General features: G+C 47.1%; 1 protein-coding gene across 21 annotated transcripts in view; it reads left to right on the forward strand.

Annotated features, from left to right (window-relative positions):
• The window catches only part of CACNA1G (calcium voltage-gated channel subunit alpha1 G), a 154,771-nt gene that overhangs the window by 116,898 nt on the left and 22,457 nt on the right, over positions 1–15,416 (forward strand). For 9 of the 21 annotated variants that reach the window (XM_074608085.1, XM_074608089.1, XM_074608088.1 and 6 more), the window contains 8 exons: positions 236–361; positions 966–1,055; positions 1,635–1,848; positions 4,296–4,346; positions 10,218–10,369; positions 12,777–12,886; positions 13,950–14,083; positions 15,245–15,315. In XM_074608085.1, coding sequence (XP_074464186.1) covers positions 236–361; positions 966–1,055; positions 1,635–1,848; positions 4,296–4,346; positions 10,218–10,369; positions 12,777–12,886; positions 13,950–14,083; positions 15,245–15,315 — 948 coding nt within the window. The remainder of the gene's footprint in view (positions 1–235; positions 362–965; positions 1,056–1,634; positions 1,849–4,295; positions 4,347–10,217; positions 10,370–12,776; positions 12,887–13,949; positions 14,084–15,244; positions 15,316–15,416) is intronic. The other 12 variants (XM_074608087.1, XM_074608093.1, XM_074608090.1 and 9 more) reach the window with 3 other exon arrangements.

Below are 15,416 nucleotides of genomic sequence, written 5' to 3' on the forward strand. Positions count from 1 at the left end.
ACACCCTAATGCACGAGGTGGGTGTCCTAAATGATGTGAAATCAGGCATTTGCTCATTAGGTGCATATTATACAGGCTGCTCGCTCTTAATAACCAGCACGAATGAGGCCATTCCCTTAACTTCTCCGGTCGGCGTGGGCTGTGCAGAACGCCCCAGGAGAAATGCCCATCATCTGCAGAGAAAGCCTGCGGACCAAACCCTTACCTTTCCTCTCTTCTTTGTGTTGTTTTGCAGCTTTTCAAAGGCAAGTTTTTTGTCTGCCAGGGGGAGGACACCAGAAACATCACAAATAAATCGGATTGTACAGAAGCAAGCTACAAATGGGTCCGGCACAAGTATAATTTTGATAATCTCGGCCAGGTATTAATAGAATGGTAATCTGCTTCTTTGCTCCTTTACTTTAAAACCTGTGCATTATTATCCCATGGGATTTTCTTGCAGGGCACTACCAGTCGCAGTAAATATTCAGTTCACATACACGGCATTCTGTCTCTGTAAATCCCAAAGGTAGTGTTTCCAAGCAGGCATACACTTCTTTTCGGAACAGAACAAGCACATGTGGCTTCGTGGAGTACTTAATTGCTTCACTGCTACATAACAAACCAAATATATCTTGCAGAAGGGCTTGTCTAATAGAGCCGGACACTTTCAACCATCTCTGCAGCACAGCCTTATTTTAGCAGCATGGTAAGGACTAATTAGTCGGGAGCTGTACAGACCTGGAGGGTGGAAATGAAGCTGCTTTTGTCTTCGGCTTTGTGGTTTCCGAATTAGCGCTCATTGCTGAACCAGGCGCTGACATTGATAGGTTTTTGCTGCCAGGAGAAACCTTGGGCATCAAAGTGTCCCATTATCAGCCAGGTAATGATAATCCCCAGACAGGAAAGGGCAAAGAGGAGTAAAATGTTACAGGTAAAAAAGCTGTAGTGCAACTATGTCTGACTTGTTTCCCATGTATTTCTAGGCCCTGATGTCTCTCTTTGTTCTGGCCTCCAAGGACGGGTGGGTGGATATCATGTACGATGGCTTAGATGCTGTGGGAGTTGACCAGCAGGTACGTGCTCTAGCAGAGCTGTAAGAAGTGAGTTGTCAAAGGTGACACATTTTGGCTCTTGTTTTGCAAAGTACTGTTGGCTTCCACAGTCAGACGGGGTTATGGGGTTGGGATCAAGGCAACCGATTAACCCAAGACCTGGGGCGTGACAAGGAGCCAAGTGAAAAGTCTGGATTTGGACCTAGCCTTTTCCCTACAGGTTTTGCAACACGACTGGTGTAACTAGAATTAGCAGAATCTATCGAAGCACCTATTGAAGAATGGTTTGACTTTTTAAGCAATTTGGACATTTCAGGAGAAAAGAAGTGCTTTGTGTAGGTACAGGTTTTCAGTGAGGGACTTACAATAGTTGCAGAGGATGCTGCTGTCCTGCTGTTGGCAGAGCAGAGGTGGTTCTTCTGTCCTCAGAGTGCTTTGTGTTTTGGGAGCATTCAGTTAAAGTGTCTCAGCGGGCTCTAATTTTCAGGAAGAGCAGAACACACAGAGCTGCCTCAAAGGGGAACCCACGGGTTTGTGGATGTGGCAGCTGCATGAATTTTTTTACGGTTCGGTTGACTTTTGCCTTCCTCCACTTTGCAGCCAGTCATGAACTACAACCCGTGGATGCTCCTCTACTTCATCTCCTTCCTGCTGATTGTGGCCTTCTTCGTCCTCAACATGTTCGTGGGGGTGGTGGTGGAGAATTTCCACAAGTGTCGGCAGCACCAGGAGGAGGAAGAAGCCAAGAGGCGGGAGGAGAAGAGGCTTCGCCGGCTGGAGAAAAAGAGAAGGAGTAAGGAGAAACAGATGGCTGGTCGGTAGTCTTTCCACATCTTTCTGAGTCCTGCTTGACCTTCCACACGATCCCCTCCTCCCTCCCCTCCCTGCCTCGCGCCTGGTGATCATTCTTCTCCCAAAAGCATGTCCAGCTATAAAATTTGCATGAAGGAAATAGTGTTGTTTTAGGCTGAGCAAGGAGCCATGGAAGCCTTTTTAATGGCTGCATGATTTGCAATGACCTTTCCGTTGGAGGTTATTTAAATTAAAATATAATGACAATCAGACCTGGAGCTTCTTGGATAGCAGAGCTCAGTGTTACACAAATAGTGACAACTGCAAAGATCAGCAGTGCCGAATGGCACCATAAATCTTCTGAGTCATGAGCGCTGTTGCTGATAACTGGATTCACTATTTGGTTTATTACAGCCTTGTAATGCCACAGTGATGTTACCTGTCCCATTTATCAACCAGGTTTATTTATTGGCACAGTAGCACCACTGCTATTCAAGAGTGTAATAAAATAATGGAGCCATCTCATTCTAGTGATGCTTAAAAACTCCTTAGAGAAACATATCAATGCATTTGCTTGAGAAATACAGATTAGAGGGGAAAAAAAACAAAAAAAAAAGCAGTTGAGGAGAGTAACTAACCAGACAAAATAGCGCTGATGCAAACTGAACCAAACTCCAGACTGGATGCGCGAGGTTGCAGCCCTGCCTAGAGAAGGCTTTACAGGTGAAAGGAGGCTAGACCTCCACTCTGTCAAAAGTCTCCAACCTGAGATTTGTCCTTTAGCCCAGTTTTTCTTTTAATTTGGTTGAATAAGTAAGAAAGAAGTCAGCCAGAGGCCACAGGTCGGAGGTACTCTTCTCGCATGCTCTCTTTTCTGACTGAACCTTCTCCGTTGCCCTCCGTGTCCATGGCCTCGCTCTTCCTCTCCCTGGTCAGTCCGCCTGCTGCTCTCTCCGTGTCCCCTTTCACATCTCTTCTCTATCTTTGACAGACTTCAGTACTGTTTAAGAGGCTGTCTGATCAGGCGCTTGTTCCGAAAGCTGGTAATATTAAGTCTGTTTTATTTTTTTAATAATCTAAGAGGTGTTTAATAGCTGTGACAGGCTTAGTCGTGCAACCACATACCACAGCGGTGTCTCAGCCTCTCTCAGTTCAGCACTTACCCAGCACTTTACTTTGGTCACGTCTTTAAGTCCCATGAACTGCACGGGTTCTGTAACCAATAGGATGTGTCACACCAGCCTCTGGACATCAAACTTTGGTTTATGCCGAGAGCCAGGGGCTTCCTCGATGGTCAGTGGAAAGATGGAGGCTTCCCTCAAGAGCAGTGGAGGACACGTTAAACTGTTCTCAGTTAAGTGGGATACAGATGGATTTTTTTTGTTTGTTTTTCATGTCAAGGAAATGCCTAGAAAGCTCTTTCAGTCAGTCCGAGTTCCCAAGCACAGTTTCAGGCTGATGAGTTAGAAAATGTTTTTAAAGGCTGGATAGAAAGATCCCTATTTAAAGTTGCAGTTTTGGAAAGCAGACATTTCTGTAGAAGAAAAATAGATGTTTAGTTATTATTAATGACCTTATTTATAATGCTAGAGGAACTAGATGAAGAAAAGACATAAGTCTGGGCAATTTCCCAGCGGGAAGGAATCACAAACCATCCTTGGAGATGTAGTTATTCACTCAGTCCTATGAAATGCCTAATTAAAGAGGCAATAAACAGCTATTTTACTGAGGATCAAATATTGCTGAGTATTCAATTGCCATAAAAACCTTTCAAGAGCAAAGTATGGAGCCCTCTAAATCGCTTCAGAACAGTTTTCCCAATTCGCGTTCAGTGAAATGTTGGTTTTAATGGACCATGTCCAGCTTTGCCCTCAGAGGCAACAGATGTCGTTGCTTAGCTTCATTCTGCATGGTGGGAACTTGCAGATGATACCAAGACTAGATTTTTGATCTTGCCAGCAACTGCATGGGGGTCCCTTTCCTCTGGGCCCAGATGCCCAAACCAATCTATGGATGTCAGGTGTAGACATCCGGCTGGTGGCACAGTCATTTTTGATCGTAGTCTCTTCAAATGCATTTGCCCAATCGGACATCTGAAAACCAGAAAAGGATGTGAGATCCCAGCTCGGTGAGATGTAAGTAGATGTAACGTGCACTGGCCCAGCAGGATATGTACAAAGTCCGTCCTTCAGAAGCGTCTTCTCCTTCACCATCATCAAGCCAGAGGGGGTTCTAGGGGATCTCTTGGGCTTCCACCCGTGTACGTGTGAGAAGCACAAGAACCCTTCCTTTTTCACGATGAGCCCGTGTACCTGAGCCCACCTTCCATGAGGCACAAGGAGAGGATCCCGCAAGGAGACATTCCCAGTAGAGGCAACGGAGAACCCGAGAGCCGTAGGGACCCCTGAAGGGGAAGGGAAGTCTTGCCGTGTGTCCTGCCGGGTGATTAATGCCGTTTCGTTCTTTTAGATCTAATGCTGGATGATGTATTAATGGAGAGCTCAGCCAGTGCAGTGCAAGGTACTGGGAAGTCAGCACGTCTCGTCCCACTTGAATGGCAGTGCTGTGTCACTAACGGCTGGCCACCGCTGCTGTGAGGCATCCCACTAAACCGTGTGTGTGGTGCAGAGCTCGTTTGCTTACTTCATGGCACACGCATATCATTCTGACCTGCAGGTCTGCAGACCTGGCTCAGGACTGACACTTGCAAACCCTTAATTTACCCCTCAATCATGTTACGTTTTTCAGTATTATTTTTTTTCTGGTTTTCATTAAGACACTGTCAGACTTTTCATGTCTTTTTTTTTTTTTTCCTTTTTTTTTTTTTTTTTTGTGTTTTTGGTTTTTCTTAGAGAATAATGACTGGACTGTGAAATGGGTCCTTTATTGTTTACCCTCGCTTTCCAACCACCAACTTGGGAGTCTCTGAATAATTTGCAGGAGTGTCTCCGGAAGGCAGGCAGTCTCGCTTAGGGTGGTTATTTCATTATTTCTCCAGCCCTTGCTCATTGCTCCGCAAACACCGTGCTTCAGGGAGGCACGGTACTTTTTCCGCAGGGTACAATGCAGCGTAGCGCAGAGCCTCGGTGCTTTCACGGGAAGACCAACCCCCCACACCAACCCTCAGCGTGGACACGGGGTTTACCCGTTGTGCTGCCAAACTGGTACGTTCTTTGTATTGATTGAGAGTTGCTCAATCCGTGAGGCATCTTGTAAATGAAAAGAAATGAAGATGCCACCTCAAAGCCTTTCCAGGCCCTGGAGGGGATGGACCAGCTGGGGTTTGACCTGGCCACCCTGACCAGGGCTCGCTCCCGTCTCCTGTCCCCCCCTCGCCAGGACGGTGCTCAGGGCTGCAAATCTGTCCCTCGCTCTTTCTATTTTTAGAAGAAGCTTTGATCTGGCAAGCATTTTGTTTAATTCATGATTTAAGAATATTAGCCTGAATAATTAAAGAGGTGCCAACGTAGAAACAAATATAGCTGTAATTTTTGACAAAAATAATATGCTAGGAAAATTGTGCCATTAAAGCTCTCACCTGTGAACAAGCTCGCACTGCTTGAGATGGGAGCAAGGCTCCATCCATCTCTCACGTATTGCAGGGAGTTTTGATTAAATAAAAATTGCAAGGTGAGGGCTATCGGCTTTCACTGCAGAGGATAACTCCGGGAGACCGAGGTTCCTACCTTATATTTCTAAGGCCTTGTTGGAAGTTATCACAACATGCTTTAATAAACCCTGAATCTCCTTCCCATTGCCATTCCTGGTATTTTTATTTCTTTGCCTTCATTCCTGCTTTTCTTTGTAGGCCTCCTGTCCTCTCCTGCGACACGGGGGCAGCACGAGGGTCTTGTCACTGGGTTTGGGGATCTGTTTATTTTTTTCTTCTTTTTATTTGGTTGTGACTCCTGTCCTGGTTCTACAGAGCTGTATCAAGGCTGTCTTATTTTATTTTATTTTTAAGGCATTGAACTCATTCCAAACCCCCCCGTTATCCTGCGCAGGCTCAGAAAGACTCTTAGAGTTTGCCTTTAGAAAGCGTGCAATTGTCAGGTCTGTGCTTTGTGTTTCCTTTTGTTGTCTTTTCTTTGGATGCAGAGGTAGTGAATGTGCCACGCTGCTCTTCAGGCACCAGCGTGAGGGAATAGAAAGATTTTATTTCTGAACCTGACTGTGGGGGATGTGAGGGAATCGGTCCCGGGTGCTGTAGACGAACCTCCCGTGGTTCAGTGAGAAATCTGGAGTTGTGACCCTGAACCTTCCACACATCTCTGCACTTACAGAGGGGTTCTTTTCTCTTTCTCTGAAGATAAGATGGAGTATTGTGTGTGTGTGCTGCTGCCTGGTGCTTAGTGAGATATTATAATTTAATTTTATTTTTTCCCTTTTTTTTTTTTTTTTCAAGTCTACATTCTATCACAACTGGAATCTTCTCAGTGGAAATAATTTATCATTTTCCATTTTGCTTTTTTTTTTTTTAATAAATCCATTCAGTACAATAAAAGCCAAGTAAAACACTGTGTTTAAATAAAAAAAAAAAAGTTCCTTCAGTGCAAACTACTTTTTAACCTAATAATATTCTTTGATACAGTTTGTAAATCCAGCTGCGTCACGGGCTCATTGCTCACTGGTCTGCCGCTGTCCTCCAGATACACTCAGACCTGCAAAGTAGTTAATTCCCTTATTATAGGAGAAGGAAGAAGCTGGAGGAGACGGTAATGGAATTGTCCCACTCTCGTGAATTCCAATTTCCCGTGCCCACGCACCTCCGGCTTGAAAGCCACCTCGGGGAAAGTGGCAATTTCTCTCTTGACAGGGCTATATTCAGAGGCAGACGCTATTCAGAGATATTTTGGAGTCACATGCCCAGCCCCGTTCCCCCAGGAAAATGCAGTTAATGGGAAGAGAGTGGCCCCGGCCCCATCTCCCGCGGCACCGACAGAGACCAGCCAAGGGCTGGGACCGGCTGGGAGCCGGCAGTGGCACTGCCCAGCAAAACCAGGGCTGTCTCCACCGCTGCTCTGCTGGTCACCGGTGCTATTTCACAGGTCACCTCCTAGAGCTGTCAGGCAAACACCCGCACGAGGTTTGATGCCCCAGACCCTGGCTGTGATTGCTGAAGCCGATGGGCACCTGGCCTGGGGATGTTAGAGCGGGATTGGGAATGGGAGAAGCTTATCCTGCACCAGCACTGGTCACCACCTTCCCCAATGGGCAGGAGAGGTCGGCGATGAGTTTGGGTACCCCAAAAACCACAGGCTGGGGCTGCTGCGCTCTGCCTCCCAGCCCTGCTCAAGGGCTCAGTTGTAATCCCGCGGGATGATGCCAGGAGGAGTACAGAATGTCTGCTTGGGAAACAACTTCAGTTGAGAGCCCGTAAAAATGGTACATTAAAACCAAGTGCTTCCCTTGCCGGTGTGGTGCCCTTGGACCACTGTCGCCCAGGGCGAGCGGGCAGCTGGGACTCTCCCAAGCCAGCGCTCAACCAGCTGCGAAATCTCCTTCCTACCTGGGGTAGGAGGAGATTGCTTGGGATTCACTGTCTGAGCTCCAGGGTACTGATATCTAAATTTGAGCCACTTCTCCCTCTCCCCGACTCCTGGCCTCCGGCCACGGTGAAGCAGCTTGATTTACACCCTGTTTACCAGCCTGGTGCCTCGTGGTGGGCTTTTGCTGTATTTCCCCATCTTCTCGCATTCTCATTCTGCCAATTCTTTTGTTCGTTCGCTCTCCTCCTCTTTTCTTTAACACCATGTGTGCCGGGAAGCCAAGTTAACCTTTCTAGTAATAACCGAGACTAACCCAAAGCTCTTGTTGTTCTTGACACAGTGTATTGTAACAGTACAGTAATGTGGTGTTGTGTTAGTTGTGAAGTTCACCACCTGGAGTTTAACAGATGTCTGTATTTCCCAAGATGTTGGTATTGTTTAGATCTTTACTGCAATACTTAGAAACAATACTGTGTGATAGGGGGCATGGGCTTTGCACCCGGATAATTATACACGAGCAGCACCCAACTCCTCTGCGGAACTGCGCAGGTTCGGGTTCAATAAGTGGTATTTATGCAATAGCAAGAAGATGGTTTATCTGTTCAGAAAGTTCCCTGCCCACCTAGACACAGTAGTTTTTATCTCTAGAGCTCGGACAGCATGCCAGCTTGTGTGTGGTTCATCTCACGGTAACACCAGTATTGCACTAATATGCATGGCCGGCACGCGGAGACGGGCGAAGCGAGTGGTGGCACGATGCATAAACAGGGTTGACGAATCCCCTCTTGACAACGTTAACGGGGAAGGATGAAACTTTCACCGGTGGTGATTTTCTAAGGCTGCAAGCGCATCTGCGAGAGCAGCATCCAGAGGCATTGGGCTGTGGAAACCTGGGGGGTTGCGCTGGGAAAGGTGGAAAGGGGTTTGGGAGAGGGGGGAAGCGCGGGGGGAGAAGCCTTTGTGGCTGTACGAACAATTAGCAACCCTGCTTATGAGGCCGTGCGCTGGCTAATCCAGGTGCAGGAGCCCTGCACAGGAGACATTTTACAACCTCTCTCTAAATCCTCTCTCTGTTCTAACAGCGTCGGTGCTATTCTGTAGGATTTGGAATTACCTGTCAATCAAAGCTAAGAAAAAATTTGAATTCCGCTGTAATTATTCATAAGTAAATCCACTGCAAGAAAAGGCAGAAACATTGACGTTTTTCTTTTTGAATGTGAATTATACATAAATGTAGAAGAAGTAAGTGATCCAATTACGATGGCGTTTCTTTCTGAGACGATAAGTTGGTTCATAAAAATAGGTCCTATTCCTAACCTAATTGTATTCAAACATTTTAGTTAATTTGCTACTCATAATTTAGCATAATGTGATCGAGATATCTTGACTTTATGGAGATTTATGCAGAATCTGAGATATCTGACAAAGTCTTATGAGTGAGTCAGCAGCTACCAGTCTGCTTTTTTGTAAGCGCTCAATAGATTCGGCATGAAAATTCATTTTATAGACCTTTTCATCGATACCGTGCTTTAGCACTCAGGTACGGATCACCTAAAGCATGCTGCAGATCAGAAAGTGAATATTAATGCTGCCTTTCATTTGATGACACTGAAGCAGAATTTTGGGCGTTCCAAACCCCTACAGAATAAAACTGCTGAGTGATTTGTCTCTCTGGTCCCTGGGCTCTAAGGGAAAGGTCTGTCTCTACGGAAAAAAACAAAACTCCGATTTTTCAGGATCCTGTTGCGAAGCGGGGAGTGCAGGAAACCATTAAATCTATGGGTTTGATTGCAATGTCATTGGCTATTGACAAAGTGAATTCTATTTCCAGGCAAAATTTAATCTTCTAAAATTAGTTTTCCCTGAGGGCAACCCAAACCTGTGCTTCGCGGCTTCATTCTGCCCAACTTTTTGCTTGGAGTAATGTATCAAACTGTACATTTGCTGAGCGGCACCAAATATCAAGCCGTGTAATTCTTACAGCTCAATAATTTTCATAACCAGTTGATCATCTAATTATGAGAGTAATATTATACTCTGACATATTCAAGACAGTCCTTTCCACTTCAATCTGCATTATAATGCCTCCTTGAAAATTGTACTGAATTATATACTCAGCCTTGGCGTTTCCTCATTAGAGATTAGGTGAGTAAATGAGTTTATCTCTAGGAACATTCGGGGTCTAAAGAGCATGTGTCATCCCTGAGGCAGCCAAACACGGGAATGAGTTGAACAGTGAAATCTGTACTTTGATAATCTTGTCCAAATGGAGGATCATTATTTTTCTAATCGCTAAGGCTGACTGATCGGTTTTCCTTGGTATTTTTATGGACCATTTTTCAGGGCTCTAACAGCCAAAGTGTTGAATTTTCTTCTTTCTACAGTTTATTGCAAAGGACATAATATGCCTGAATTAACTTCTCTTTCAGAGACCACCGCTAACTCAATGGCCGGTATTTTTAAGCCATCGTTAGTAAAATCTGTCCCCAACATCTGACCGTTAATTGGGTTTTCAGATACTTTGGGGACTTTTAAGATCAGCAGAAACAAAAATTGTTGGTTTAATTTAAATTTCATTTAAATTTCCCTCCCAGGAAAACATTCTTTAGCAGCTAAATTTAGTCAGTTTAGCCCCAGCTCACCTCATCCCTGATGCCATAAGGCTGAGTATAGCGCATGTCCCACTGAAGATGTTTAACGGATGTAAGATGCCGGGAGCCCTGCCGTGTATTAAAAATGGTAACATGCCAGCAAGAAAAAAGGAAATAAAAAAGACAGCATGTTGCTGTGATCAGTCTAGAATTTATCATCTTTGGAGTTGGACAGTGAGGGTGCGTTGACTTCAGAAAGACACAGAGAAATGACTTGACGTGCCTCTCCGCTCTCCTCCTCCCCGCTGCAGAAGCTCAGTGTAAGCCCTACTATTCGGATTATTCCCGCTTCCGCCTCCTGATCCACCAGATGTGCACCAGCCACTACCTGGATTTGTTCATCACCGGAGTGATCGGCCTCAACGTCATCACCATGGCCATGGAGCACTACCAGCAGCCGAAGGTATGGGGATAGAGGGGGGAAGAGCAGGGGGGGCACGTGCTCAGCCGTGGTGGGATGTGCCGAGGGGCAGAGTTAAGGCCAGTTTTGCTGTTAGACCTCGTGGCCACCGGTCACCATGCCTGACCTGGCCCTTTGCCCCGTAGACTGTCCCCATCCCTCATCTGGCTTCCAGCTCAAACCATGGCTTTGGGTACCTGGATCCCATTGCACCTCTCCCTTCGAGTTAAGTGCAAACAAACTGTTTTGAAAATGAGGATGAGAGCATGTTCTTTTGGTTTGCTAGGTAGGATCATCATTGACATATTCCATTTGACTTAGGATTTCCACCAAAAAAGGGAGAAAAAGGAAAAAGAATAGTAGAATTTGCGAAATGTTGCTTTTTGCGAAGCTTCTCCTAAATCCCCAGTGTCCCACAGGGCCCAATTTTCACAGGCACCAGATTCTGTGCTGGTCCTTAAAATACATTTTATTATATTAGTACGCTAAGTTCCTGGGTCTTTGTCATATTCTGAAAATAAAAACAGCCTGTCCTGGGATGTCAAGTCTCTTGTGCGTAAGAATGAAATGGAAATAGCTGCCTTTGCCATATAACTTGTACTTATTTTTATTAGCCACTTTCAGAATGAATAAATATAACACACAATAGGAGGGAATATTCTTTAAGACTAGACAGGACTTGCATACGTAATGTAAAAAAAACCCAAACAACTAAGACATGCGAGCAAGGGGAAAAATATCCTCCAGCCTGTCATAAAGAAGCCAAAAAGTGAAAGGGCACAAGCCCAATTTATTTTTTTTTTTCTGTCCAGGTCACCTTTAAATACCCTGGAAGGCTCATTGCATGATTCAGTCATTTGGTGATGAAAAAGGTTGTTGGCTAAGGAGCCTGTATTGGAATCACTCTAGGGCGCGCGTCTTACCGCAGTCATTTTGCAGCTACATTTTCTCTTGTATTATAAAAATGTTGGGCAGGCTTTTGTTTTTAATTTTCTTTAGGAAAATAACATTTTGTCTCTAAGCCTCTGGTATGCAGCATCTGGGTAATAACTTGGAGCTTGGGCTGCGCTGAGATGACAGCACCCTTAGAGCCGTGCACGCGCTTGAGAGTCCTGCTGAATCGGGGCTCTGAAATCACTCTGCTCTGGGTGGCTGATGGCTGGGATCCTGCGGGTATTTAAAAGGCTAAGCGTATCAGAGAGCTTTATATCCCAATAAACCATTGCTCGGCATCTCGCTGCTGAAAGGGGCTGGTGGTGGGATACCCCGGGATGCCCCGTGGATGGGATCCCAGCCGGAGATGCTGCGGCTGCCCACAGAGAGGAGGGGCTGGCCTGCGCGTGGAGGTGGTTCGAGCAAAGAGCTACCGGGCAAAATCTGCTTTTGCCAAATAAATGTGCTCATTTGCTGGCAGAGCCCAGGTCCCCTGCGGTACGACAGGGAGGCTCGTTCGGAGCCGCAGCTTCCTTTGGTGGCTGGGCTTGTACTTCTTGGGCAGGTGAGGTGGGGTTTGGCCATGGATGCTTGAGGTTAAACTGTAGCAGGAGGGCAGAGTGTGTGGCTTAAATCCCCTCCACTGTGATTTCTCCTGCTCGAGGCTCAGTAAGTCACGTTTTCGGTCTGAGAGCACTCTGTTGGCATCTCCCCCATCCCCTAACAGTGCCCTGGACACAGTTGTTATCACTTCGTTTGCCAGCAGCGAGAAATTCAATGCAGGTTACCTAAGGGGCCATGCACTTTTGGGATGAAATCCCCTCTGACGCGGCTCAATGCCTGGCTGTGCAGGGGTTGTCCCAGCCAGGAGGCACCCGTGACAATGGCACGGCTGTGACTTCTGCAGAGGGAAGGGTGGGCAGAGGAAAACCCGAGACGCTTGCTCCCGCTGGCATGCCAGCCCTCTCTCCCGCTCCTTGCCAAAAGCTCAAGGTGAGGAGTACATGACAGGCTGTCGCAAAGAAGCCATTTGGCTAGCGCTTCCACCGTCCCGGCCAGCCCACGGCTCTTGCAGCAGCGCACAAACGAGGGAGTGGGATGAAATTCAGCTTTCTGCTGGGAGCACGAGGGGTTTTGCGCTGCTGACACCTGCAAACGTGGCAGCTCTTACCACTCACCCGACCCGCCCCGGCCGGGGCTGCGTCTCTGCCGCGGAGATTGAGACGGGCCTTGGGTTTGTGACCGCCCCTCCCGGGAATTATGTCAGCTGGGTCGGGGCCAGGCAGAAATGCAGTCTGTGCAATCCCTGAGGTACTGGGGCTTTTCCCTGGGACATTTGTCATCGGCGACAGCCCAGGGTTGGAGCCTTTTGTCTGTAGTTAGGAACTGAGTAGCTGGGGAGAGGAGGGCAGGTTTGCAGGGGCAAAGCCCCTCAGCAGAGCTAGCGTCTAACCCGTGTCCTGTGTCCACATCCCAGGTTCTTGATGAAGCCCTGAAGATTTGCAACTACATCTTCACCGTTATCTTTGTCCTGGAGTCTGTTTTCAAGCTTATCGCCTTTGGGTTTCGTCGCTTCTTCCAAGACAGGTAACAAAAGCTCCATCTTGACCGCGGGGGCAGCAGCAGGTTTCTGGAGACAGCTGCCCAAATTCCATGTCCTGGACCCCCGTGCTCTTCCCGGTGATGTCAGTCTGAGACGTGTGAACGCTTTTTGGTGTGACTGGTTGAAACCAGGGTAGATGGATTTGGGATGAGGGTTGGAGGAAGGATTATTTGTGCCAGGGAGTGTGAGTGCACCACTTTGGCCCTTGGGGGTGGACAAACTATGAGCGAGTCTCACACTGAGCGTCTGGTTCTCCTCTCACACCAGTTGCGTGTCTGTAATCAAGAGGACCTGGTGAAGTGGCAAAATTTACGCCGAGAGAGAATCTGGTCCTCGGTGGAAATGAAAGGGAAAAGGGACCTCTTTTTATGCAGATGCTGAGCAGCAGATGACGTTGCTTCTTTTTCTAGATTTTCACTCTCTTACCTCACAAATACAGATTTTACGTCCTTGGCGAATCATTCTCCACCCATTTTTGCCTCCTTCAGCAAAGAAGCTGAAGCAGGACCAAGAGCGCTGGCACTGAGTAGGACTTGACATGAGCCCTTCAGCAGCCGGGGGATGGTTCCACACATCATCTCGCCATGTTCCAGGTGTCCATGCTGGGATTACCCCTCTGACCTGGCACGAATCTGTGGGGTCTTTCCTTCACCCAGGGTGATTTTTGTTGCCAGGACTGGACGGGGGGGGGGGTTCTTTCTAGGGCAGATCTCACGCTGAGGTCCACGACGGACGTGTCTGGCAGTGGCCGGACAGATACCGCAGCGTCTCCCCTGAGGTCTGCAGCCTCTGGGTAGAAAACTGCCCAGCTTTTGTTTCTGCTTCCCCTCAGTCAAGAATATCTTTGGAACTGGCTGGTTTTCTAACGAGATGCATTAGTTATAATGATTTCATAACATAACTGCTTTTGTATAATACCCTCAGAAAAATGCTGCAGATTCATTTGAGTGCTAGAACCATTGAAATGACTGGAATTCGTGTGAAACGAGCTACCTCCCCTTGCCAGCTTCTTAGTAGATGTTAAACTTCATTTTGTGTTGTCTCCAGATGGAACCAATTAGATCTGGCAATCGTGCTGCTGTCTATCATGGGCATCACTTTGGAAGAGATCGAGGTGAACGCTTCGCTACCAATTAACCCCACTATTATCCGAATCATGAGGGTTCTCAGGATTGCTCGAGGTGAGACGAATAAAGCAGAATTGGCTTGTGTTCGAGGTGCAGGGTCCCCTCCGGGAGAGAGTTTAGCGTTGGGAAACGGTTCTGGGGCACATCCCCATCACGATGTGCATAGTTCTGGCATCAACAGGCAGTAAACAAATAAAAGAACAATGGGGGAAAATACTTGTGAGGAGCCAAAAAGCTGAGCCAACTGACCATGTGTTTCTGTCTTAAGAGGACGAAGGCCGAGAGCTTAGAAATAAAGGAGAAATAGTTGTGGCTGTAACTCCCAGAGACGTACCTGGAAAAAATATGCCAGTCAAATCAAAGTCGTCTCTAATGGGGATTAGAGAACGCGAACTTGAGTACATTGGCTTTAAAAGACAAGCATCTAATAAATTTAATTTCCCGTGGGACTTTGCATCGCACCACTTGGTGACAAAGTGTGCCTCGTCACTCGGCATCCATCTGTCCCCTCAGACGCGTAACGACACATACCCGGGTTGGGAAGCCAGCTTCTATAGGGCCCGATTTTTCAGAACAGGGAGGTCTCAGGGCCAAACGATGAAGACGTAAAATGTTCTCCCAAGTCCTCCTGAAGGGCAACGTGGTGCTCTGAGGCATAATTGCTGTGATTGCAGCGCTCACCTAAGCAAAGAAGGAACTGGAGGAGAACTGAAATGCTGCTGTGTCTCAAGGGTGGGGGGAAAAAGCATTTTTCCTGTGCATTGCATCTCTTTCAGAATTAAAAATACATGCGGTTTCCAATTGGAAATGCAACCTTCTGGAAGAGATGTGTAAATCAGCTCCTCAGTGAATCATGTGTGAAAGTGGGTAGCCCATGGAAGTGGGAAAGTAGCCCCAGGGCTGGGAAAGTATCGGCTCACGATAACCAGAGGAAGAAGGAGATGGGTCCAACACAGTGGGGAAAGGAAAAGCCAGGCAGAAGGATGACGCGTTCTCCGAGTCTCAGGATAGGTGATGCTGCTATTCGTGGGATTTTAACAGTATCCAAGCAACCAGGAGCGATGCAAAAAGGCCAGAGAATATAGAGGCTAATGGAGAACACTTGACACGATTTCACATTTCTCTTCCTATAATCTGTGGCTCCTGGGAGAGGGACTGAGTTTGTGCCTCCGTGCTAATGCTGCCGTTACCATATTACGAACGTGTTTTCCGCAGTGTTGAAGTTGCTGAAGATGGCTGTAGGGATGAGAGCCCTGTTGGACACCGTGATGCAAGCGCTGCCGCAGGTAACCCACTGCCATATCAAACCAGATCTCCTCTGGCCCAGAGCTAATTTCCTATTGCAGAGGAATGCTAATCATTTTATCTTTACTGTCATTAGAGAATC

Source organism: Larus michahellis, chromosome 14, assembly GCF_964199755.1.
Source record: "Larus michahellis chromosome 14, bLarMic1.1, whole genome shotgun sequence".
NCBI lineage: Eukaryota > Metazoa > Chordata > Aves > Charadriiformes > Laridae > Larus > Larus michahellis.